The sequence below is a fragment of the Simochromis diagramma genome, unplaced genomic scaffold (assembly GCF_900408965.1).
Source record: "Simochromis diagramma unplaced genomic scaffold, fSimDia1.1 OVJJ01000131.1, whole genome shotgun sequence".
Taxonomy (NCBI): Eukaryota; Metazoa; Chordata; class Actinopteri; order Cichliformes; family Cichlidae; genus Simochromis; species Simochromis diagramma.
This window is the reverse complement of record NW_024387200.1, coordinates 10,457,974-10,485,701: the sequence shown is the minus strand read 5'-3', so window position 1 is coordinate 10,485,701 and position 27,728 is coordinate 10,457,974. Positions and strand designations below refer to the sequence as shown.

General features: G+C 43.4%; 1 protein-coding gene across 1 annotated transcript; it reads right to left on the bottom strand.

Annotated features, from left to right (window-relative positions):
• Positions 1-1,177: 1,177 nt before the first annotated feature.
• On the bottom strand, positions 1,178-2,759 carry LOC120745899 (inward rectifier potassium channel 13-like). Its single transcript, XM_040051107.1, is given in 2 exon segments — positions 1,178-1,749; positions 2,243-2,759. Coding segments are annotated over 2 exon segments (1,089 nt in total).
• Between the last annotated feature and the right edge of the window lie 24,969 nt (positions 2,760-27,728).

The window sequence follows — 27,728 nt, the reverse complement described above, 5'->3', positions numbered from 1 at the left end:
CAACAGCAAACGCACGGTCACCCCGAGACTTCAGCCGAGAGCGAGGTTGCTCCAGAAGAAGTTGGGTAGCAGATCTAAGTGCTCTGACAGGAGTGTGTAACCTAAGAAGCTCATTGAGGTAGTTCGGCACCAAATTATTGATAATTTTGGACATGAAGAGTAGTGTTTTAAATTGAATATGGTACTTAACTGGCAGCCATTGCAAGCCAGCAAGAACAGGAGTGATGGAGGAAAAATTTCCTGCTACCCGTCAAAAGGCGTGCTGCCGCATTCTGGACAGTCTGCAATTTAAGGAGAAGGGAGGAGGAAAGGCCAATGTAAAGAGAGTTGCAGTAGTCCAACCTGGGAGTCACGAATGCATGAATACGTTTCTCCAGATCTTTATGCGGCATATAGCGCTTAGCCTTTGAAATGAGGCGCAGCTGATGAAAACTAGACCACAGTACAGCAAACACTTGCTTGGCAAATTTAAACGAGCTATCCAGTAATATGCCCAAGTTACTGGCATAATCAGAAGGGGAGCTAGCAAATTTAACAGTCCAATCAGAGAACAGATGAGCTTGGCTGCCAGGACCAGTGCTGTGAGTCACACCACAGAGTGACTCACACTGAGCCGCAGAAGCGCTGTCACCATCATCCATCTTCAAACTGTATTACCCTCCCAGAACCTGAAGCTCAGTAAAGCACAACTCTGATAGTCAAATCTGTTCTCTGATTGGATTGTTACATTTGTGACTGCCATGACATTGACCAATCAGCTGAAAGGAAGAAAATCTAGTCAATCTTGCACTTGCAAGTTGAAACTCGCACACGGAACATGAACGCAGAGTTTTACACCTATTATTTTGCTTTGTATGAGCAAACAGACCGAAACAACAATGAAAAAGCAACTTGTGTAATTATTTTTACAAGCACACACGTTCTCCTGTATGGATGCACAAACATAACATTTCCAGATATTTTCCTACAAGTACAAAATCTTTACATATGGACCTCAGGAACACGCTTCCTTAGGTTTTGCACCGAGGAGTTGATGGTGATGGAGCCTGCACCAGCACTGACAGTGTGTCTGACATGCACTTGATTTTTTTAATGCTTAATCATATATTAATGTTTACAAGATTCAGTGAAATACCTCCTGAGAAAAAAGAAAATGACTATCTCTTGAGATTTTCCTTCAGCATCCTTACTCCATCCCATCACTGTTGATCTGCACTACAGAGTCTTTGTTCACAGGCTCATTTGAAGGGGCTGTGCTTAAGTGCTGGGAGCTCACTGTGTACCTCCCGCGGGAGTCTATCCTGAAAGCAGGGGCAAAGCAGTGGTTTAATTTGATTTCTTGGCGAAGGTAGGAGGTCCTCTTCTGGCATGAGTCACCAGTTCCCTCTTGCAAGGCCGACAGAAAAACCACCAACTCAAAGTTAGTGGAGGACCCCTCACACAGGGCAGGATAGAGCGGGCTCTGAGGCTCCAGGGGGTGGTAAAAGGTGAGTGGGAATATGAACAAAGGACATGCCTTTTGGCCCAAATGGTCCAAATAGAAGTCCAGAGAGGTCTGGTGGAGAGCCTGACCTTCACACTTGTAAAGCACAGCACTCAACTTTACATCGACCAGAGGCCGCTTCAGCAGATTGGTGGCTCGAACCATGAGGCACGTCTGGCCCAGGTGTTGACCTACCACTGCCTGGGGGCTGAACTGGATGGCTCCTGCTTGTTTCTGGGGGCGGGAGAGCTTGGCTACAAATGCACCTGAATGTTAAGACAATGACATCATTCATGAACAAATATGTCATACTGTGACATCATCAGGAATAAATACGCATGCTTATGCAATGATTTGATCTGCTGTTATTTAAGGCAAGGCAGCAAGTCTCAAAGCAAGTGAAATAACAAAGTGACCAATTTTTATAACGTTTTTACTGAACTAAATAATAATAAATAAAATCACAGTGACGTCACTTTTGGAATAAAGTCCTGATTCTTTTCATGCCTCTTTCAGATGTGCTCTATGTGAGCATACAGGGATTGAATTGAGACTGCTACCATAGACTCGGTTTAACGAGGAAAATTTCAAAATGCGCTTTTTTACGAGTAAATCATTGCAAGATTTCATGAAAAGGCCTAATCTTCTGAAATTGTAAATGTCATTTACTTTTTACAAAGTAAAAAAACTGTTACCTTCTCTTTTGTCTTACAATTTATACGTTAAAACTAGAATTAGAATACCTGATGAGCGCTTTACCTGTGATAAATACTTCCAGCATGAGCCCCAGCAGCATCTGTACAGCTAGCAACGCTATGGCACTGGGACAGTCTCCACTGGGGAACATGGTGCCATAACCGATGGTTAGCTGTGTCTCCAAAGAGAAAGAAAAGGCAGCAGAGAAGCTTGTAATGTACTTTACACAGACAACATGCCCCTGTGGTGGGGCATCGTGATCTTGCACATCAAGGTCTCCATTCAGATGAGCCAACAAATACCAGAGACAGGCAAAAAACAACCAGTGAGCCACGAAGGAGCTGCAGAAGGCCAGAAGAGTCCATCTCCAGCGAAGATTTACCAGCAGTCCCCACAGGTCCTGCAGGGCCAGCAACCAAGCTCTGTGCAAAGACTTTCTCCATGAGCCTGAAGAAGACAGAGGGACACGAAAAGCACAGCGTCCCTCTTTGGTGATCAGGCGCTGATAAGGTGGAGACGACAGAAGTAGAGATGAGGACGCCTTGTCACCTGGAACACTACCCTTGGATTTGGAAGTCATAGTTGTGATCCTGGAATGACTTTACTGGAAAATGTCAGCAGTTGGTATCAGACGGACTTTTGTATGTCACCATACAGAGATCGATCTGAGACTAGACTAAAGCAAACCTTGGCATCCTTTAAATACATTTTAAATCTGCTGAGCAATGAAGATTTAAATGTAAAATATTATCCATCTAGCTCATGCTAATAGTTAACCATACCGTGAGACAGACGGCATGGAAAAAAGGTGGGGGCCAGAGCACTGAGCTGTGGGTGAATTATTGTATGACGAGTTAACCTTTGCACAGGTCAATTTCTTGGGTTTCTCTCTGTTTTTCCTAAACTGTTTAGTGACAGAAAAATAAGATCTCAATAGATACGTCGTAATATCTTCTGAAGCGTTATTCTCGATTTTCCCTCTACGTAAATTTTATATAAAAAATTATTTTTATATTGGCCTCAATATTGGCTCAAAAGAGATGCTGATGAAGGCTAGCATTAAGCTGAAAAATCTAGATGTACCAGTGAGAGTCACCAAGTTAAAAATGTTCAAAGTATGCAGTACACGGCTCATTAACACCAGAAGGTCTGAAAAACCAGAAAAAAATAACTGAAGTGGACAACTAAACAGTGGAACGGCAGGAAAAACGCTCTTTGTGAGGTAAAAAATAAGACACAATCATAAATAGAAGTACAGTGTCATGTCAGGGGCATGTGCAGGCAGAGAGACTGACCCAGAATGCAATAAAGAAGCAAACGGAAAATCTCAGCTAGCTCACAAAAGGTGGAGTAGATAAAACAGTAACAACGCAAACTAACTGGGAAACATACAGCTGGAAGCTCACGCGCAATACGGAAGACTATCAAAGTAAAACAGGAAGTAATACACTCACAGAACTTGCCTTAGAATCCTTTGTTTTAAGGATTTCTTCAGGTAAAGTAATCCTGATTCAGTTTGTAATGTGGTTTAAAACAGCGCTGTCATGGTGTAACTCAGTTTAACGCATTAACCTGAACTGTCCATCAAAGTGACCAAACAGTAACTATGGGTGCAGTTCAAATCGATTTTGGGTGCTGACAGCAGACGTCTCACAGGTTTGGTCACTCTGACCAAAATTCACTGAACCAGCAGCAAAAGATCAAAACTACGCATCGCGTTTGACAAAGATGACTTCCCTCTGACTCGTGCTTTTACTTCCTGCACAGCTTTCTCTCTCTCAGTGTACTCAGAGACCAGTTTACCATCAAAATCTCTATTTTCTGCATTACTCGCTTGCTTATGGTGCTTTGGTGCTTATTACGCACCGGTCTACAGCTGTGTGCAGCAATGTCAGGTGCTTTTGTTTTTTTCCAAAAATGACCTCCAACAAGAAAGCCTCATTTCTGTTCTTCAAAACCGAAGACACTTAAATTGTTTTAAATTCTGCCAAGCTGCAAAACTCTCAGCTCTGTAACTTTGCTTCACTTCAGCAGCATCAGGTCATGTTCACATGTTGATTCATGGTTTTCTTCCACTTTTGTTCTACTGCAGAATATTTTGAAGGTTATCTGCTGTAAAAAGCCAGAACAGGAAAATCTGCTTCATGTTTTTCTGTTTTATCCTCCGTTACTTTGACGCAAAGGCCTCTGCTGTGATGATCACACCTCTGATAGAATAGAATAGAATAGAATAGAATAGAATTCAACTTTATTGTCATTGCACATGCACAGGTACAGGGCAACGAAATGCAGTTTGCATCCATCCAGAAGTGCTTTAGTGATATAGATATATTACAATATATATTAGCAATAATATAGATATGTGAGTATATTACAGAAATGGGTCTATTATGGTATGTTATAATGTACACGGTATGAAGTATGTTGTGAATATTCTATAACTATAGGTATGTACAGGCTGTAGTGAGTACAAGCTATGTACAGGCTATGAACAGGATATAAATATGAAAAACTATACAGAATATGAAATAAATAACTTTACAGAATCTGAGATATACAGCTATACAGAGTGCATGATCAAGTCTCAGCTTCGTTTTTATACATAGATATAAAAATATGGAAATGTACTGATAAATGATCAGAATTATAATATTTCTCACTGTCTGATTCAAAATTGAATTGAATGGAATCAAATTGAATTGAATGGAATCAAATTGAATTGAATCGGGACCTTGTGAATTGGAATCGAATCAGTAAATAAAGTTTATTTTTATTTATTAAAGTGTATTTATTGTAACTGGGTTTCACGTTTTTCTGTTGCTGTGATCATCCCCTGCTGCTCTTCCCTTCTAGCATACACCCGATTCAGGATACGTGTTTTCAAACAGTTTGAGGTGACAGGGGAGCAGAAAGATGATGATGTCCCAGGGCTGTCGAAGTTTAAAGGGCCACCCGAGCAGAGGGTGATGGGCAGTGTGTGTGCAGATATTAGTGTTAGGCCACGAGAAGAGTAGCAGAAAAAGGTCAAATTTAAGGTGTCATGGGAGGTTAGCTGCAGGGTTGTGAGGTCGTGATTTGCTGCTAGCCAGCGGTGCTTGGGATTCAGCATGAAGCCAGGTTAGGCCCCCACAGGACCAGCTAAGTTTGGCTTATGCCTCATGCTTCCTGTGGCAGTGGATGGAGTGACGCACCTGGTTATATTTTTGCTCGGGAGGGTAGAAAAGGAACTCGAGACCATGATAAGGTTGGAGACTGTCGCTGATACCCCTGATAACTGCATGACTGGAAACGGTGCACGTAGCAGGGACTGCTAACATTTTTGTGAGGTTGAGATGTCACAGGGTGGAACTGACATGTTTTAACCTGGGTTTTTATTATTTTGCATGTATTGCTGTGTGTGGGTTTGGTGTGTTCTCTTGAATGTTTTATCTTTACAGTTTTGCATGCTTTTATTGTGTTTATTTGATGTGGACGGGGAGACTCCCGCCCCCTCACCTACTGAGGACTAAGGCTGCACACTTAGCAGTCATCCCACACAGGACTGCAACCAATCAGGGCTCCCTTTGTGGCTGCCAAAGGCCAATAAGAGGGCTGGCGGGTTGGATGAAAGAGAGGACTCAGAGCCATGGAGTGGTAACAGGTAGCTGCCGTGGGAAGCAGCTGAGCTGAGCTGAGCTGAGCTGGGCGAAGTAAGTAGGCCCAGAGGATGGCAGTAAGGACGCCAATTTGACGCCAACCATACATTCGAGCACGTAGCAGCGGCGGGCAGAGTTTAGAGTTCTGCCCTCGCAGGGTAAGTCCCAATCGTTAAGATTCATAAGACACCCCGGGAAACTAAGAAGGTTGACTGCCACTGCTCTCCTGTGCTTAGCGGCAGTGGTGTGACAGAGGAGACAACGGAGGACGGTGTCGGCTGGGCTCCCACTGGTGGACTCGACGGACCCTTAATGGCCAAGAAGTGTGGCGGAGCCCGATTGGGACCCTTGGGACTTTAGCTCGCTGACTGAGGCTCTTTTTTTTATTGTGCTGAGTTTTATGTTTTTTTTATTATTCCCTTCCCTGATCAGGGTATTTTTATGCTGTAAATAAAGTGTATTTATTTTTTAACTATTTTAACTGGGTTTCACATGCCGTGATCATCCCTTGCTGCTCTTCCCGTTTGAAAGGGTTTCCCTTCTAGTATACACCCGTGACACATACAGCATACCGGTGAGGTGCCGAGGCGATATACGCCAGGTCTTGGTGGATACGGGGTGCATGCAAACCCTGGTTGGACCCGGGGCATTATTGGAGGCTTGCATGGGGAAATACACAAATATCCCAAAGTGCTGCTGCAAATTAAATACAAGAGCAATACATATAGAGTAAAGGCTGCAGTTAGCCCACGCCTGACACACCCCTTAATATTCTGGACAGATTGGCCGGGGATGTGTTCCCGACTGGTGTGCAGCTTCTGCGCTGCACTCAGCAGAGACATGGGGAGGACATGGGACATGGACATGGGGTCGCCCGACACTCTGGGGAGGACGATATGGCACAGCCTTCTTATGAGGCCCCGCCAGCTCCAGTTATTCACTCCACTGAAGATTTTCCATTGTAGCACCTGCAAAGTTGATTCTGTTCATCTGGACGTTTTCAGTGGGAGACACGTTTCGTCACTCATCCAGGTGACTTCTTCAGGCTCAGCTGACTGCAGGTTCTTTCCCACTGAAAACATCCAGATGAACAGAGTCAACTTTTGGGGGTTTTCTCAGGTCACCTGCTGAGTCAGCATCCCAAAAGAGATACTGACTGACCAGGACAATTCTTTCATGTCTTGCACACTAAAAGAACTGTGTGAATTACTGGGAATTAAATCTGTTCGGACCAGTGTCTACCACCCCCAGACCGATGGGGGTTGTGGAGCGGCTGAATAAGACTTTAAAGCTACACATTGGGAAGGTTATCATGAGAAAATTTGCTTCAGGCCCAGCAAAGTCAGCAGCGCCTGTACAACAGAGTGGATAGACTCTGGCAATTCTAAACGGGAGACAGAGTGCTAATATTACTCCCTTCTTCAGTGGGTTTAGGGTGTGGTGGAGGCTGACTCACACACCTGACCTCATCATCTAATCATGTTTCCTCTTCAAAGGATGTTGCCACGATAGGAAGGGAGAGCGGTGTGTGCTGCAGAGACGAAGCAGCTGGAAAGCTGCAGCTTTAAAACTGTAAATTTAAGGACAAACTACAATGCTGTGGTCATCGGGTTCATTGTGTCAAGCTGGTATAACTCCACCCAGACCCACAAAAGTAATGAGCATGTTTTGAAAATGTAAGGAGTAGAAAGTACAGATGTTTGTTTAAAAATGTAGAGAGTAAAAGTAAAATGTATTCAGAAAAAAATGCTCAAGTAAAGTTTAGATATCTGAATTAATTGTACTTTGTTACTTCCTACCTCTGTAGGCAAGACAGGTAACCCTGACTAGCATGGAGACAGGAAGCAGAGAGAGCAGACAGGCATGGTGACACGACTGAGGAGGCAGAAAGAGTAACAAAACATGGAGACATGACTGACTTATACAGGAGATGATGACGAAACAGAGACAAGACTGGGACACACTGGGTTTGAAAGGGAAGTAACATAATCAGACAAGAAACCAAGAACTACAAAATAACCAACTCAGAAGTATGAGAAAGAACAAGCTCAAAATACTGGGTCTGAGACCCAGCATCATGGCACACAGAGGGCTTGAAACAATATGTAAACCACTGGTAACAATCAGTAACAGGAAGGCAGATTACACTTTGTCCAAAATCTTTCCTAGAAGTCTGTGACACCAAGATTAACTGAGTTGGAAAAGTATGCAGAAGGAAAGGGAAACTTTGACACACAAAACATTATCACTTGTCAAACATGGATGCATGGCCTGAAAAATCTCTCTCTCACTCCACACACACACACACACACATATATATACACACACACACACACACACATATACACACACACACACACACATATATACACACACACATATATATACACACACACACACACACACACACACATATATACACACACACACACATATATACACACACACACACACACACACACACACACACACACACACACACACACACACATATATACACACACACACACATATACACACACACACACACACACACACACACACACACACACACACACACACACACACACATATATACACACACACACACACACGCAAATACCTACAAAAACCTATTAAAAATAATTGTGCAAATTGGTTTTGAGTGACTGGAAAATAATTTAATAACCTGAGGTAATCAGTGTGCAAGGTTAATGTGCAGCTGATCTGTTGAGAGGCTTAACTTTAACAAAAGGAGTCAGAGAACATTTAGCAAAGTTGGTACAGGTGAGTTAGTACAACTTGGTGGTTTCCAAAGTGGGGGGGCAGGTCCATTGCAGGGGGGGTTTGAATGTGGAGTATGAATTAAACAAAATGCTTGGACACTGCTAGCACAATGGACAGGTTTTTGACGAGGCTCCCACACAAACACAAAGCAGAAGACGAAACATCACCAAACATGCTTCAAAACGAGCTTCCTTAAAGTCAAAGACTAGAAAATATGGTGACATATCCTGCCTTTGTCTTCACCTGCACGTGGGTACCAAGGTAGGGCTCCCCGACAGAAGTTATTTCCCCTGCGTCGGCAGCAGCTGCGCTGTCCAAATCACGGACAAACAATATCCACTCTCTGCATTTTTAATTCTTATAACGACTAATTACTCCCTACATTTTGGAGATGTTAGCTCTTTATACAGTAAAGTTACAGGAGGATACAAATAATGTCACGGTGATCCTGCCACGATTTGTTGCCCCTGCCCAAATTGGGGACACAAAGTATCTCACAGTCGTTTATGTTTTTGAACCCATTTTGCACAGAGAGGCATTTTTGAAAAATGTATTGACAGCAATGTTGAATATTATTACACAGGAAAAAAACAACTACACGTAAAATAATCACACCATAAAGATGTATTTCTGTTATTTAAGGCTACATCCACACATACATGAGTATTTTTGAAAACTTTTCCATTTTCGTTTATAAAATTCTGTCCACGTGTAAATGATAAAAAAACAAAGTCAAACGCTGTTAAGAACATGCCAAATCCTAACCGTGTAGAAATGTTGGCCAATCAGAAGTCTAGCAGCCGGGGGAGAGTAAACAGCATTTGGGCGCCTCACCAAACCTGAAGCACTTCTAAAAGGTTTTTGTGTTTTTCTGCAAAGGCAGCTGTGTTACTTTTCAAGTGCCTTCATCATTTAAATGTTAATGACTAAAGTCTGTATTTTAGATGTTGTCTCACAGGCTCTCATGGCGCTGTGAAGTACGGCTGGTGTGGACTGACAGCTTTGGACAAAATGCATACAGCAAATTTAATAAAAAAAAAAGACATTTATTCGTTGGCGTCGGGATTTGTTTGTGAGAGCGTCTGTGTGTAGATGCCACAAAGTTCACTCTGACGCTTTCTAAAAGCAGGGACAGTAACTGTGTGTCTATGTGCACGTGTAGAAACTGCAGATAGATTAGCAGTAACAGCATTTTGTCTCTATCCGCCATTGTAGAAATTCATCTTACGTAAACAATAACGTGGCGCACAGCGTGACATCAAACAAGGCGCACACATCAAACAAACGCTACAACGCACCTCCACCCGGCAGGAGTTTTTAAAGGTCTCTGTCTTCAGTGATCCAAAACACCCTTTCCGTGTGGACGAAAGGCCCAAAAAGCTGCGTTTTCAAAAATATCCATCTAGCTGTGGACGTAGCCTAAAAGAGGTAGCAGCTTATTTTATTGCAGTTTACTTTTATTTGTTTAATCATTTGCAAAAGGTTTGAGGTGTGAAATAAACAGAGTGTGTTTGTGCTGCTCCCCCAGCATCTCATGTGTCCATGTCTGATTATCCCTCGTCTTAGTGTCAAGCCCATGTGTGACTCACAGTGTGTTTAGTCTCCCGTTTCATACGTATTATGTTCATTTTTGCTTCCCCTGTCCGTCTGATTCTGGTCAGCTGTGTTACCCAGGCGTGTCTACTCTGCCCCAGTCTCCTCATGTGTCTCCCTCTGGTCTCTATTGTATTGTCTGCTCATGTTATTTGTTTCTCTGCTCTCTAGTTTCTGTGTCCTCCTTGTAGCAGCGTAGTTTAATTTCTTTCCTGAGGTTTTGTATTTTGAGTTTTCTAAAGCTTTTCAGTTAATCCTCTTTTCTGCGAGTCCTGAATATGGGTCCTGCGCTCCCTGCCATGCAGCCATCTATGACAAACCCAGCATTTTTCCAACCTTCTTTTGAGCCATGCAAATAATAGTTCCCTGTTCTTTGATGACAGGAGTGGCACCCAGAGCAGCTTCTGCTGCTCTCTTCAATGCAGTGCGTTCTCAGATGCTTTTGGCCATTGAGTATATAGTTCTGTTTTTGAACTTGCCAGAAGTCTCATTTATAAAGTAAGAGCTGAAGGATAGTTAGAGGAACTGAACAGGATTCTGTTCTAACTATTCAAAAATAAAAGCCAGCAATTACATATCACGTGGTTGAATGGAGATTGGCTAATTTAAGGCTCTGAAGATGTCACAATAAAAGGCTCTAGGTAATTAACAGGATGCTCAGAATTTAGACTTTTTTTTTTTATAAAGGCAGCCGCCTAGCCGAATAATGTTAACATCCACAGCAACACCTGGGAGGAGCATATGCAGCAGGTGGCTACGGTGCTGGGGTCTCTCAGGTAGGTGATGCTCACAGTGAACCTAAAGGAGTGGGCTGCTGGACAGAGAAAGGTACGGTATCTGGAGTACCACTTTGGAGGTGGGCAGAAGGATGTAATGGTCCTAAGAAGAAAACCAATTACATCCTTCCCATGAGACTGTTCTGATCGGGTACTACGCAGCTTCATCCCAAACTGTGCGGAACTGACCAGGTCAACACTGACCAGGTCAACACTGACCTCACCCAAAAGGGTCCAGATGTGGTCCAGCGGACCGAGCAGTGGCAGGTGGCGTTTGATTGGGTTCTTTGTAGGGAGCCCTGCTTCACACTCCTAACCTCTCCCTCCCTTTTATATACTATATCCACAGAGGGCAAGGAGCCATTTTGTACTAGCAGGCTTACCTCCTCTTGGTGTATATTAGATGTAAATTGACTGATCGAGGGGTGGATATGTGTTGGGAGAGCAGTAAGAGGAAAGGAGGGGGACTGACGGTGTTTGTGAACGACAGGTGGTGTAACCCCGGGCACATCACTGTGAAAAAACTATTCTGCAGCACAGACATTGAGCTGTTAGCCGTTAGCATGCGTTCATACTTCCTCCCTGTGACAAAGTGGTTAGGCATGAACTCGTTTACCACTTGTCCCTTAACCACATTGATAATTTATTTATTTGTTATTTTACAGTCAGCCATAATGCTTTAATTTAGACATTGCTGGTGTAACTTCTCTTAACACACACTATCCCGGGTTTTGTTTGTGGTAGCAGTAGTTACATCCTTTACATCCATGCATGTGTTTTAAAGCAAACACTACTAACCATCAGGTCATCTGAGTTTTCTTCTGTTTACAGGCAAATGTCTGGTAAATTATGTTTCTTTATGTTGCTTTGGTTACCATGGTGTCCATGTTGTTTATTCAGGTCCTATATGTAAGACGGGTATATGGGAAGGGCCGCCCAGTACTTCCTGTTTATATAGGGTCATGAGGTCAATGATTGCATCACTGGGTGTAACCAAATGGAGGGTTTTTCATTTTGTATAGTATTGTTTATTTTCTTTAAAGTAGCCTTTTGAGTTATATTGTATGCAGTGTTTTACTTTACAAACCATTTAGCTGAGTAAATGAGTTTGTCAGTTTCATGCATTATTCCTGTTCTTTGTTTAGACTTGTATTGTTTGGTCTGACCTATTTGTTTCAATGGTAGAGACTAACGAGGTCAGGTGTGTATAAAGCAAGTGGGATTTTTGTAGTGATGGCCAAATGAAGCTTTCCGAAGCACTGAAGCTTGTATTGAAAAACGGTTCATTACTCGAAGCTTTTCAACACAGTCCTCTCCGGTGACATCTGGTGGTGAAAATTTTGAAGAGCAGCTTGAATCTGCAAAATAAAACGGACTGCTCAATTATCACTGCTCACTCAAGAGTGGAGTTCTCTCTGATATTGGGCCACCGTTCCGTTGCTTTGAACATGTAATTGGTTTTGTTTTCTCGATTGGGGGGCTGAAAAAAATGTAATGCGTATTTGCGTAATACATTTTGATCAATAAGCTTTCCCTATTTAAACATGCACTATGGTGTGGCCTTTCTTTGCTCATAACTCCTTGATGTTGGTAAATACAATAAGTGAGCAATATATATATAATATACATATGAGAATGCACAGCACATTATGGAGTATGCCCCTGCTGTGAAGTCCTGCCTCCATCTACTTGTCGTTTAATCACTGGACAGCTGGACAGGTTCATACAAAATATTAGATTAGACCAATTGTCCCATACATATTTTTGACCTAGGGGTGGGATTGATTGTGAACTGGAAAGGGAAAATGCTTAGGGGGCTGAGTACGGCTGCATCGTTACTGATTTGTAGAATCATTTTGATTCGATACAGGATCCGATTCAATTTGATTGGAATCTGGAAAGTTTTGCCTCAGTCAGAAATATTACAATTCTGATCATTTAACAGTATATATCCATAATTTCGTATCTATTAAAAGAAAGCTGACACATGTGAGACTTAATTAGAGATGTAAACAGAGAGTTATGAAACCTGCAGCTGCAGAAGCCAGCGAAAAAAAAGAGGCAAACACAGCGCGGACCCGACGACACATCAAAATCTGATTCTGACGCGTCGGGTCCGCGCTCTGTGTTCACGTTTGTATGCAGAATCCGTAAACCTGCTCGCAGTTACTGTTTTAGCTGTATGGTGTTTGACGACATGTTGTGAGGTTTAACCGGAGATGCTGGCGTTTCAGGCATAATAACGTTAATTTACAAATCGACACGGGATTGTAATGAATCAATATCACTTTATTCAATTTAGCATGGATCGTAATCAGAAAAGCGATAATCAAAACCCACCCCTAATCAAGAACTTGCAAAGTAAAAACATGATCTATGTAAGGTAGCCCTTTTGTTATTTACAGTTAAAAAGAGGATTAGTGTTACTGTGCGCTGGCTGAGTCTGTTTCTTTTCTTAGAAATAGTTTCTCCTGCCCTGGAGAAAATCCACTTGCATGGAACAGAAGAGGCTGTGGAGTGCAGGAACTACACTGTAAGTTGGTAGATATGCAGGTATTCCTGGGTCCTGCAGACTATCACCTAAAAACAATAAACAAAATGATTTTCTAAACTGTAGCAATGTAATGTACGTATAGTGTCAAATACATTTTTGTAGTCTTCATTAGCTTTAATTCACATGGAAGTGTTCTTAAAGTCATATGCTGTAATGATATTTACATTATGAAAACATGATTTTGGACATTTCAAGTTTTTCACTTCGGCAGATAAAATGAATTGAGCAAAATCAACTCAAAATATTCCCACACGCCAGAACGTCCTCTCTTCCTCGCTGGCTCCATATCTGTCAGTGGAATGATCACCTCGTCGCTATCTGTCACCATCAACACACTCCACGAATCCCGTGGATGATTCACTTCCTTATATCCGTTTGAATCAGGTACCGAAGCAGTTACGTGCGTAATGAAGCTTCGGACGTCACTGGTCACGTGACTTTTGCCAAACGAAGCAAGCCTCGACACAGTGCTTCTGAACCAGTGTGTTGTTTTTTTCGACACACGCTCCGGAGCGTCAGCTTCAAGCGGGCCATCACTAGATTTTTGCATACCTGATTGATTGTTTTATGGTAGAATGGAGATGCCAGCAATAAAGTAGGCTTAAAAGAACTTCAGTTGTCTGCAAATGCTATTTACTTATCACCTTCCTTGCTGCTTAAGTTATGCTACACCACACTCCCCAGTGTCGCATGTTATCGCAATAACGGCGTATGTCCCCCCGTCGGCCAACATGGAGGCAGTCTGTGACTCTCTCCACTCTGTGGCCAGCAGACTGCAAATGCAATCTCCGAGAGCCCTTCTTTTAATATAATCATGCATTACTCAACTCGACACTGCCCACCTTCACACAGTATGTGACCTGCCCCACCAGAGACAATGAAACACTGGACTTACTGTACGCCAACGCAGAAGAGGCATACAGTTCATCACCTCTTCCACCCCTGGGCAGATCTGATCACAACCTGAGTCACCTTGTCCCTGCGAACGAACCCTAAGTGTGCAGAGAGCCACCAATCACCCACCAGGACCGTGCCGTGCTTCTCCAACAACAAACCTCGGATTACACTAAAAATAAAAGTTGTCCTCAAGCAGAAGAGGAGGGCCTTCAAATCTGGAGACAGGGAGGAGCTGAAAAGGGTGCAGAGAGAGCTGAAAGGACTGATTAGGAATGGGAAGGACAGCTACAGGCAGAAGATTGTTAGCGAGGTCTGGAGAGGCCTTATAACCATCTCAGGCCACAAAGATCAAAACTCTCTGCTGGGGGGTTGATGTGAGGTGGGCAAATGAACTGAATCACTGTTAAACAGTTTGAGAATGAGGAGAGTCCACTCAGGCAAGTTTGCTGGACCAGACGGGGTGAGTCCCCGTGTCCTCAAGGTCTCTGCCCCCCAGCTTTGTGGAGTCTTTCATAAACTGTTCATGACGAGTCTGCAGAGGGTCGCAGTGCTGTGGAAGACATCATGCCTCATCCCTGTACCAAAGAGATCACGTCCCAGGATTACAGGCCTGTGGCACTGACCTCCCACATCATGAAGACCCTGAAAAAAACCCTTGACCAGCTCCGACCCATAGTAAGACAACATCTGGGTCCCCTTCAGCTTACCAACCCTTTGTCACGTGGTGTGAGCAAAATCATCTGCAGCTCAATGTGGCTAATTGTGGTCTTTAGGGGGACCAGGAAAATGTTGACCCCTGTTTCAATCCAGGGGGTCAACGTAGACATTGTGGAGGACTACAAATACCTTGGAGTACACATGGACAATAAACTGGACTGGGCTAAAAACACTATAGCACTTTGCAGGAAGGGCCAGAGTCGTCTCTATTTTCTGAGGCTGCTGAGGTCTTTCAATGACAATGATCAGGATTTTCTATGAGTCTGTTGTGGCCAGTGCGACCCTCTATGCTGTTGCATGCTGGGACAGAAGGTTGAGGGTCACAGACACCAACAGACTAAATAAACTGATCTCTAAGGCCAATAATGTTGTGGGGATGGAGCTGGGCTCCGTTAGGGTGGTGTAGATAAGGACAATGCTGGATAATACCTCCCACCCACTCCATGACGGGCTGGCTACTCACAGCAGCATGCTCAGTGAGAGACTGAGATTACCCATATTGCGACACAGGAAATCATTCCTGCCTGTGGATTATTAAAGTATTCTGATTCAGTAAAAAGGACTAGATGTTACAGTCCCTGGTAAAGCATTGCTTTAGATGGAGAGACTCTTCAGGGATGGCTGTTATGAGGAAAGGCAGCCCAGAAACACATCGTTGTGTGCCTCAACTTTCGGTCTTTTACCCAGGCTAATCTGCCATTTTCCTTTCTTGGTTAGGTTTAGGGATTAGAGATCGATCTAGATTATCATTTAAAAATTTGGGACACATCATCAGTAGTGGACCTTGGATTCATCGGGTGTTTCGGCCATTATCACTAGTCACCCTCATCCAAGGAGGCCCTACCAGGGTTGATCAGGCCCTGGAGTGTGTCACTGGTTTATGCTTCTTTCTTCTGTTTAGTTTCCTACAGGTTCCTTCTGATTCTGATTTGATTCATCCAGGATGCAGTCTTCAACATCGGCTGCAGACTCACCCACCCCCACTGCTGCTGTTCTACCCCTGACACCTCAGACACTTCACACGTCCTCCACACACCTGGCTCCTCCACACCTCCAACCACAGCATCCAGCACAAGGCTCCAGCCTGTCTCTCTCAACTATCCAGGTTAGGAGGGAACTGAGGAGGATTAAAGCCAAGAAGGAAGCAGGTCCAGATGGTATCAGCTCAAAGGTTGTTAGGTCCTGTGCAGATCAACTGTGTGGGGTGATGGAGCACATATCCAACCTGAGACTGGGGACAGTTCCACAGCTCTGAAAAACCTCTTGTGTGGTACTGGTGCCAAAGACTGCACGTCCCAAGGACCTCAACAGCTACAGGCCGGAGGCTCTGACATCCCACCTGATGAAGACCCTGGAGCGGCTGGTCCTGGCTCAGCTTCGGCCCCTGGTGAGCTCATCACTGGACCCACTTCAGTTTGACTACCAGCCTGGCATTGGAGCGGATGATGCCGTCATTCACCTCCTACATCGTTCCCTCGCTCACCTGGAGACCGCTGGGAGCACTGTGAGAATCATGTTCTTTGATTTCTCCAGTGCCTTCAACACCATTCTTCCCACAGTCCTGAAGGACAAGCTGGAGAACACTGGAGTGGAGCATCACCTCACTACCTGGATTCTGGACTACCTCACCGACCGACCACAGTATGTGAGAACTCAGGGCTGTGTGTCGGACAGGGTCGTCTGCAGTACGGGGGCCCCACAGGGAACGGTTCTGGCTCCGTTCCTCTTCACCATCTACACTGCAGACTTCTCCCACAACTCCACCCAGTGCTTCCTGCAGAAGTTCTCTGATGACTCTGCAATAGTCACCTCATCACTGATGGGGACGACAAGAAGTACAGAGAACTGACCCGAGGCTTTGTGGCGACTTTGTAGCGAGCTCAAAGTATAAAACCAAGTGCTTAGCCATGGAGTCTGCCTTTACAGATATTTATGAAAGAAAGAATTCCTCTAAAGACAAAACTGAATTTGAGCATGGTGCTGTAATAAAATGCTGCGTTTGCAACCAATCACTGTTGCATTGCTTCTCTCCTGGGAATTCTTTGCCAACTGGAAGTGGTACTGGCATTGAAGAAGGTCGGGCTAAAATCAAAATGAAATTATGATTTAACGTCCTACACTGGGCTTTGAGTAAAATAAAGCTTACAGCTCTGTCTATTCTAAAATGATTTTTTAGTACCATTTACCCCGTCAATTTTCTTTTTAATCAAGATGAATCTGTCACATTATGCTACTCGGAGACGGTACTCAGTTACTCTCAATAAGATAAATAACTAAGTATACATGTAAAGCTCATGTAAATCTCATATTTCCTGTGGGTGGGCCCACCTTAGGGCCCCTGGGCTTGTCTACATCAGACCCACGCCCACGTGGCTCATTTCCTCCTATAGAATTGAAGGGATTGCCCCTGGTCTTTTTCCCCAGGAAGCTTCTGTTTCCTGAGCCGCTCCCACTCCACGAATAAACGGCATACTTCAGTGTCCACCCGCAGACTCTCATGTTGCTTGACTGACACACAGACAGGCTCCTACTTTCATTATAAATTGGCTGCATAGCAATCCTCTGTCTAAGGAGCTGTTCCCAGATCTGTGCACACATAACAGCACAACCTTGTCTCCTCCCTTTCCTTTTCCTCCTTTTCTAAAGTTTTACCCATTTGTCTGTTCATCCTTCCCTCCACCCTCCACCCATCCGTTTACTTCAGACACCATAAATAAGAGCAAACAATCTTTTAAGAATAGAAGAAGAATGAAGTTCAAGTTTTTCTGTGGCCTCTTTTCAAAATGCTAAATATACTGCAGAGAAATGTGATGTTACATCCCAGTTTATCAAAGGACTAAAATACTGACGCTTTTTAAAAATAGTTTGACTTCAGGATGTTGGAATTCTAATCCATTTGAAGACATTAAACAATGAGTATTCCTCCTGCCACATCAGCTCTGATATAGAAAGAGAAGAAGTCAAAACTGGCAGCAAAGACACAGACAGAGTTAATGTTGAGGTTAGACCTCACAGCGTTAACAAAATGCCACATTAGAAAGTCTTTTTCAGCCTAACCGTGGTCTGTGTTTGCTGTCACATTGTAAGAAAATGAACATTATGCAAACTGTGATATAATTTTTTCATTTTGAAGAGAAAATGTTTCACCATGATCATCCATCCATCTTCAAATACAAAGCAGACTTTGATGAGAGTCAAGGTTTTTAATTTCAACTCAGTTCAATAAACTTTATTGATCCCAAAGGTTGGCCCCGAAGGAAATTCGGTCTGAAGGAAATTGGGTGGTTTGACTGTCATCATCCACTGAAGTACAGATCGGGTCTCATCAGGAGCTACATTACAGAGGGAACACCATCCCCACAGACAGCGCTGACAGGAAGCAGAACAGCATCATATCAAACAGGACCTGAGTGAATGTGGTTACCCCAGCTGGATATTTGTCAAAGCTGGGAAGCTGCCTAAAGAATGCTCCAGACGATCCATGAGAGAAGAAGGATGACTGCTAAGTGTGAACCTTCATGTGTCAAAAGTATCAGCCCAGCTGAGATGGATTTTTCTTTAATGCTGGATGTCTGTGGCTTTCAAACCCCAACATACTCTAAACCAGAAACTGGTCCACCCCAGGAATCAGGTCTAACCGCACAGTGATACAGTGTATGCAGTTCAGCACCAACTGGATAGAAATTGAGGAAATCAAACAACAGCTGGGTCTATGCTGCAATAGAGAAGCAGTCCAGCTACACTGTGCAGTGACCACTCTTTCAGTGTTGTGCATGTTTGTGGACGACCTGGACAGAGAGGAAAGCTGTTTGAATGGGGAGTCAAGGAGGCCTTTTCCAGTCAGGTCCATAAATATTTGGACAGAGACAACTTTTTTTGCTACAAGATACATTTGTAAAAAAAAAGGTATTGTTAAAGAGCTGGATTCCCATTAAAACGTTTGAGAAACACATGGTGGTCATTCTGCGTGCTCATGGATCAGGTCAACACTTGGTGGTGTCACTCAGAGATGTGCCCATTTAGCAGCATCTGCAGATAAGTTCTATCTCACACTGAAGCATCTGTCCACAAGCTGGACCCCTGCTGTCGCTCATTCCTCCGAGGCTCCGCAGACTGATAGCGTCCTCTCAGACCTTGCATCTGGAGAATGTTCATTCAGGACAAACACACACACACATTCTCCATCCTTCCACTCCTTTTTTAGGTCATCCTACGTCAGCTCCTTCCTCCCTTTAACCCTCGACCCCTTGTCCTGCCCATCTATTCTGCAAGCAAAGATGTTTGCACGGTTTGTAGCTTAAAAGATCATCAAAGCTTTTCACAAATCACAGGAAGGACACATTTACCCGGAGCAGAACCCCCTGACACTAAATCTTTTCCAAAAAATCTTTTTCACACACACGCGGTTAATGTTACGCATGCAGCTCCACTTGGTACCACGCTTCTGATAACAAGGTGTGGGGTGTTCTGCCTTGCATCATTACTCTCATACCTCCTCCCACACGAGACATCCTGTGCAGAGCAAAGAAACAAATAATGGAGAACATCTTCCTGATGAAAGCTTTGCAGTGCACACATCATCCCTCACCCTAATGAAAAATCTCTGAAGATGAAACTTAAGCAGATTGTAAAATGCTTACTGAGAGTCAAAACCTGCAGGAAGGACAGATAAACAAAGTAATTATGTTTAAACTCATTTTCAAAGACTGCTGTGCTCCTGAGAGATTCACTAAGCATTACTTGAAAGAGACCAGTTTGTGACGGAGATACTGCAGTTAGGAAAGTGTTAATATCATCAGACTGAAACAGCTCAGAGATTCGTCACCACCTCACCCACACCATGCAGGTCTATCGGCATTTAATCATTGAAAGCATGAAGTACTGGCTGTGTACATTCCAGCCAGCATATGTCTCATCTGTAAACACGAATGCACTGACTGGTTCTTAGATCCTGCTTTTCTGCTGTCTGCACTCAAAGTGCTCACACTCTAGGTGCTAAGGCCTGTTTTTAATCAAAGAAAACAACTGAGAACTTGAAAATAATTACAGAATTAATAATTAATGATTTAGTGAATTAAAAATAAATGTGATTTTTGCCATTGCCAGTAGGATTGCTCAGTGGTGTCCAATGTCCTTTGCACTGTGCTGCTCTTCATAATCACATAGATTCCTCTTTGACCTGGCTTATGGAGAATGTTCCTTTAGGACACAGACAAAGACAGAAACCTGAAAATGATACGTCAGCTGACCTTTGGCTTGACGTGGGATGTAAACGTCCCTTTCCTGGTTTGGACTTATGTGTGACCCAGTCGTCCATCATAACCAGGCCAGTGTGCCAGCTTTGTCACGTTTGTGAGTCCTGAAGGCCAAACTCTCCGCAGGCTGGTAGAAAGTCAGTGAGTCCTAGAAGACTCTACAGAGTCAAAGGCTGCAGAAATACCAGACATAACATTTTGGTTTCTTTTGAATTTCTGTTTGTTTGGGTTTTTTAATCAGTTTTGATCCAAACTGAAAAATAAATACATCAATAAATAAAGTTCTTGTAGTTCTCGTCCCTTCACTGTATTCACTTTATTACACAGAATATGTTTTTTTAAAACAGGAAGTTGCAGAAACACGGAGTCCAGGGAGGCCACCATCTGCAGCACGCATTTCTTAAGGTTACACAGTATTTCTGTATGTTTCAGGTCAAAATATGTAAAAATAAAATATGTAACATCACCACAAGCCCAACACAGTTTTTAATGCTTTGTGATAGACCGGTGACCTGTCCTGTACCCACCTCTCACTCTATGACAGCAGAGATAAGCTCCAGAGACACACACACATTCACACACACATTCACACACACAGCCAGTTTGGATGTGTGTGTTTAGACTGTGGTTTGAAGCAGACATCACCCACTTATAAAGAAGTCCAAAGATGTCTGTTACATGGATGGATCTCATTATGGCATACAGTATGGTCTCTTTATAATATCAACTATAAGATTATAAACTTACCATGAAAAAGAACAGCTGTTTACTTTGAATCCTGCTCTATTCATGTAAGAGGCCCCGCAGTCCAAGGACGCACAGGTACACACAGTGTTGGGCAAGTTACTTGAAAAAAGTAATTAGTAACTAATTACTGATTACATCTCCAAAAAAGTGATCCCGTTACTTATTTTCAAAAGTAATTAGTCACATAGTTACACAGATTTGAAGTTTCATTTTTTGCTGTAGTAAGAAGTTTTCTTCCCACGCAGAGTGTGGATGCTAATGTTTTTGTCTAAAATTCAAAGTAATGTGAGTACTTCCAAGCTTTAAACGCTGCATGGTCGTACTCTCTCCTGTGCTCCATATTATCCATTGTTGGTCTGCACGCGTCTGTTGCTGCCACGGACGTTGCACACTCGTGTCATGAGACACTCTCACAAACAAAATCACAACGGTTTAGTAACACAGTGTGCTTACAAGAAAGCAACAGTAATCTAATTACTTATTTGCAATAGTAATCCCTTAAATTACTCATTACCTGACAAAAGTAATCAGATTACAGTAATGCGTTACTTCTCTCACCCCAACCGGTCGCAGCAGATGGCCCCGCCCCTTCCTGAGCCTGGTTCTGCCGGAGGTTTCTTCCTGTTAAAAGGGAGTTTTTCCTTCCCACTGTCGCCAAACTGCTGCTCACAGGGGGTCATATGATTGTTGGTTTTTTCTCTGTATCTATTATTGTAGGGTCTACTGTACATTATAAAGCGCCTTGAGGCGACTGTTGTTGTGATTTGGCGCTGTGTAAATAAATTGAATTGAAATTACTTGTAACGTGTTACTGCCCAGCTCTGGGTGCAGACATATTGTTTAAAGAAACTTTTTTATTTCACTCCAAAATATAAAAAAAACGTTTCAAAAGTAAAAGAGAACTAAACAGAATGTGAAAGCCTGCGTAACAAAACAAGAACAAATCAGCAGCATGTATCAGAGGAGCTGGTCACTGGGACCATAAGCAAACCCATTTACCCTCTCTATTTCAACCAGCCTCAACCCCAGTGTCCACTCTTTCTGACACAGGAAGGAAACCGTGTCCTCATCACTTGATGATCATTGCCAGATCTTTTTGTCAGTGGCACGGCTGTGAATATGACAATCCACCAAAGTGAAGGGGGCGGGGTGATTTGCTATCCTCTGTGGTTGGGAAAGAAACGTTTCATCATCACCAGAGCATCTGGATCGTCTCACTCTAGGAGTCCAGGAATGGTTTTTGCTTTGATTTTGTCATTGACTTGATTTATTTTAGGTAAAACTATGGATGGAAAATGTTACATAAAACAATTATCAGGAAAAGTAAACTGGCTGTGAGGGGGTCGCTGCACTTTTCCAAGCCTGTGAAAGTGTTTCGTGTTGCCTACTTGCGTAATCAGGTGCTTCTGTGATTAATTTCCTTTTCCTCATATTTTTTACTGATTAAAATTTAGCTCGCACACCTTATCTGCTCAAGAAAAAGCAATGAGAAACATGTCCAGAGAGCATTGGTAAACAATCAATCTGCTCAAAGGTGATGCAAAGAATGCCTTAAATCACGGGGAGGATTAGCATCTTATCTCCCTGTGAATGGTACCATGTCTCAAGAGAATGTCAGAAAGCTACATGATAGCCCTGGAGAGAAGCAGGGAGCAGCACCGAGGTGGGAGGTTTGAGCCTGGTGAGGGGGACACCAGGGGGGCAAAAGGGGATGTGTGAGAGGGATGCTATGCAAGATGCAGGGGAGTGTGTATGTGTGTGAGGGGAGTGGATGGTAGGGTGGGGGTATGAATCAGACTGTGAGTGTTTAAAGGAGACCCAGAAGGTGCTGAGGAGGTTACTGGGGGGAGTTGTGGGGACGAGAGCAAGGGGAGTGTAAGGAAAAATGTACTCTCACATTCCTGGAATGCCCACCTCATTGTAGCAGGCTAATGAGGCAAGGGAGGGAGCGAATGGTGCTGCTCCAAGCCCGGAGACAGGACAAAACGTGGACAGTGGCGGACGGCACAGGGCGTCTGAGCTCACGGCGAAGGAATTCCAAACACCGGACATGAGAGCGCGGGCTCCATGCCAGCATCTCTCACCCTGGGATTTAGCAAAGCTGGGCTGCTCTGCAAAATCACACATCATCACAAGCAAACAAACACATTTGATTCACAAGTGTTTCTTTTTCTCTTAGCAGAGCAGCAGAACATCCAGAGGCTGTCTGCACACTGAAGGAGGCAGGGATGGTGGAGACAGAGGGCTTTCACTGACTCCCTGAGTGGAAATGCCACTGGAGAAAGTTAACACGGTGCACTAAAATGGGAATAACATCCGAGGAAAGTCTGATGTTTACAGTTTTTTACAGACGCTAGGACACATTTCTCAATACTTAGGTCACTTTTGCAAAACTCTTCACACAATCCTCCTAACTGACCGTCAGCTTGGCAAAGCAGTTCATTTCACATTCAAAATGCACTACAACTACCAAAACACTTTATTCAGGTCTCAAATAAACTCATTCTTCCAGAACACTAGCAAAGGTTGACAGCCGACAAACACACTTTGTCACCCACAAAACAATGACCTAAAAAACACTAACAACATGTAGCATTACACAGTGTTTTCTTGTGTAAAACAAGGACACATCTCTGTTTATAATTTCAATATATGTTACTGGAATGAATCAAACATCATGCAGAATTCGTTAATATTTGTTTATGTATTTTTATTTTTTTGCACTAAGTAATCCCAAAATGCAAGAATTTGTATACACACCATCCACTGATACACATACAATAGTAATGCTAATCTACTCGGTCTTCTCCATTTGGCCACAGGTTCTCATCCACATCACATCTTATGTCATCTAGGGCAACACACCTAGGAAAGAATCTTCTGGCTGCCAGAATTGAAGGAGTTGAACAATTGAAGGAGTAACACCTGTGTAGATGTTCATCTACAATGAGAATCAGCTGTGGCTGGTTAAACTGCATTTTTAGATTTAAAATATGTTTCAATAAAATATTGCTGTTGGATTTTGCTGTCTTTTTAAGTTTTGCATTGTGTTATTGTTTTGGCCATAAGTTTAACAGTTTTGAAAACAGTATGTAAGCACATGCAAAATGTCCTGTCCGTACAAAGATTTTTGGCAGTTGTTGTGTCTGAGTGAGAAGATAATTCATGAAATTTGAGAGATGTAGTCATTGAATGCATTTTGTGCCAAAACAATGATAACTGGTCCTCAGTTTAGCCCACATAGACTTCTGTTGTGCTCACTGTGTGAGGAGTTTTGCAAACGTGACCTAAGTATTGAGAAATGTGTCCTAGCGTCTGTAAAAAACTGTAATTCAGCTCAGCAGATGAAAAGAGTCAGTTTTGTTCAAACTTTTATGGCAATATGTGTTAATATCACAGTAAATATCACAGTTCCAGTGAAGTTTAATGTCTGTCGTAGCGTAACAGAAACAACATGGTACCCTCAATGCTTTATCTGGTTTTTGCAGTTCTCACACATCAGCAACAGTGTGGGCCTCCTCAGTTTTAAATGGGTTATGATCAGCAGTCTGCAGGGAACTAAAGTGAACATCAAAGTGGATAAAGAACATCCTTTCAACTTTTAGATCACAGCAGGGAGAGTAGTGACAAGAGAAAATATCTCCACCACAGTCAGGAAGCTGTGTGACACATCCTTCCCTTTCCCCCAACCACAATCACTCAGTTTACTGAAGCATGAATGAGCCTCTCTGAGGCCACACAGAGGTGATGCACAGCGATGTGGACCTATGTGGAATTCCACATGCTGTGCAGAGGCTAAAGCTAACATCAAGCATGACTGCCAGCTGTATGCTGGCCAGTGCTCATCTGATGGCAGACAGTGGAAATACAACTGTTTTCTATTCTATTCTATTTTAAGTCGACTGCAGCATGAAGGGATGCAGGGGGGTGAGGGAAAGTGTAGGTTTTACTATATTCTGGCTAAATTAGACAGACATACCCCTCACATACAAGCAGTGTTGGGTAAGTTACCTTAAATTAGTAACTGAGTTACATTACTAGTTACTTCTATCAAAGGTAACTCAGTTACTTCAAGTTACTCATTACTTTCAAAGTAACTAGTTACTAGGGAAAGTAACTTTGGTTTTACTCAGAATTGTCTTGTTAATGTGTTGCTTCCGTAACTGGATATCCAGCCAGACCGCCAGTCTTCTAGCTTGCTTACTTGCCACAGTGCACTGTGCCACCTACCAACAGAAAGGAAAAAATAATGTGCATATTTCCACGGGAGAAATCCCACGCCTGGACCGTCGTTGACCGCCGCCATGATTCTAGCCTACGTCACAGCGTCATGTGCGCTTTTTACATCCAACACGGAAACTGCAGTCGTGGTGCTTTCGATTGTACTCAGAACTCAGAAATTCTGCCTTCTGAGTAGGAAGATGTAGGTAACACCAGACTGCAGATGAGCTGCATACAGAGCTGGACTGGGACAGAAAATCGTCCCGGACGTTTTGACTAGAGACTGGCCCACCATTATAGGAAAAATCATAAAGCCTTTGAATGAAAACAAACACTGTTGTGACAGTGATGTACACTGTTGGTATATATGCATCAATCTATCAATCATTTGTTGTAAGATTCACATAATTATTTAATAACAGCCAGACATTTTAAATGAGAATAAGAAAGTATTTCTTTGTGCCCCCCTCTCCCTGTTAATGCCCCACCTGGCCCCCTGGCAACACTTTGCTAGACCTGCCCCTGCACAGTTACCAGCTGTCAGCTACTTAGAAAAGGATCCTGGTGTTATTTGTCTCTCAGAAACAGTTCATAACTTCAACTCATCCATGTGACCTAAAAGGTAAACCTGTTTCTCCATCACCTGTTCAGCTCTGATGATTCAGTAAGGACATCTCCTGGTTTCATCTTCATGTTTCCCTCTCACCACATATCCAAACCGACATCATGACCAGCAGCTTTACAGCTGTGGCTCCAGCAAACATCAGCTGATACTAGAAAGTAATATTAAATAAATTCTAACAACAGCTGATCAAACGTGCTGCTGTTGTTTAGCGCGACAACGGCTGGTTTCCTCTTTCTGGCGCAAAGTGGGCGATAAACAAACAAGAGAGACGATCAGCTGATCACTGATCAGTTTCATGATTGAAGTAGCAACAGGAGAGCGAGGAGAGAATGAGAGAAGAAGAGGCAGCTGTGCAGCAAAGACACAGAATAAATCCAGCTTTGTGTCTTTTCCATTGTAGCTGTCAGCATAACAAAAATAAACTCCACCTAAACTTGGTTTATATCTGACCCAGATACCTGAAGTTCAGTTCACCTGATACTCAGACCGGCGGCCGCCTTGGATCTCTCCTCCTCCTCCTGCCTCCCCTTTCCCTCATCCACCTGCTGGCCATACCATATCACCCTATTAGAGCACTTCGCTCTCGCTCTGCAGGCCTACTTGTTGTTCCTAGAGTATTTAAAAGTAGAATGGGAGGCAGAGCCTTCAGTTTTCAGGCCCCTCTTCTGTGGAACCAGCTTCCAGTTTGGATTCAGGAGACAGACACTATCTCTACTTTCAAGATTAGGCTTCAAACTTTCCTTTTTGCTAAAGCATATAGTTAGGGCTGGACCAGGTGACCCTGAATCCTCCCTTAGTTATGCTGCAATAGACGTAGGCTGCCGGGGATTCCCATGATGCACTGGGTGTTTCTTCTTCACTCTCTGTGTGTTAACAGACCTCTCTGCACTGAATCATATCTGTTATTAACCTCTGTCTCTCTTCCACAGCATGTCTTTATCCTGTCTTCCTTCTCTCACCCCAACCAATCACAGCAGATGGCCCCGCCCCTCCCTGAGCCTGGTTCTGCTGGAGGTTTCTTCCTGTTAAAAGGGAGTTTTTCCTTCCCACTGTCGCCAAAGTGCTTGCTCATAGGGGGTCACTGTTGCATCCTTTCTACATGCTTGATATCCTGTCGTTGGTAGATATAAACTGGATGTACATGATGGCCTTTGTCCCATAGAAGAGGGTGGAGTTCATTTTCTAAACCACAGATGACAGACTCAAATCTAAAAAAAGAAAACTGTCATATGATCTATTCACACTAACTGAGATCTACTGGTTGATCACAGTCAGTGTACGGGGAACCTCTGCTGCAGTAATTCAATGCCCCATCATACTGTGTGAACACCCTGGAAGAAACTCTACCAGCATGGAAACGTTCCATCATAGGAGATCAGTCAGAGCAACTTTGTATCAACTAACAGGGACTTTTCACCCTGAGGGCACAACTCAGCCCAGAGTGTAGCGGAGGCATCACACTGTCTTGTGTCATTGTAGCGTCTTCACCTGACATTATAAGGTGCCTGCTGTTGTGATTTAGTGCTATATACATACAGGGATCGGAGGGTCAGGGGTTGAGGTTTCCCTCATTGACAGCTCTCTGTGTCTTTAGGTAAATATTCATGAAGAAACAGGCTAACAGCAGGATACACCACAGCTCACAGGAGTGATAGCAACACACACGTACTCACACAGTTGCAATCCTGACATCATTTAGTGTAATTTTCACTGTCTTGGAGTCCGAGCGTGACTCCTGATTGGTGACTATGTCTCTGATGCTC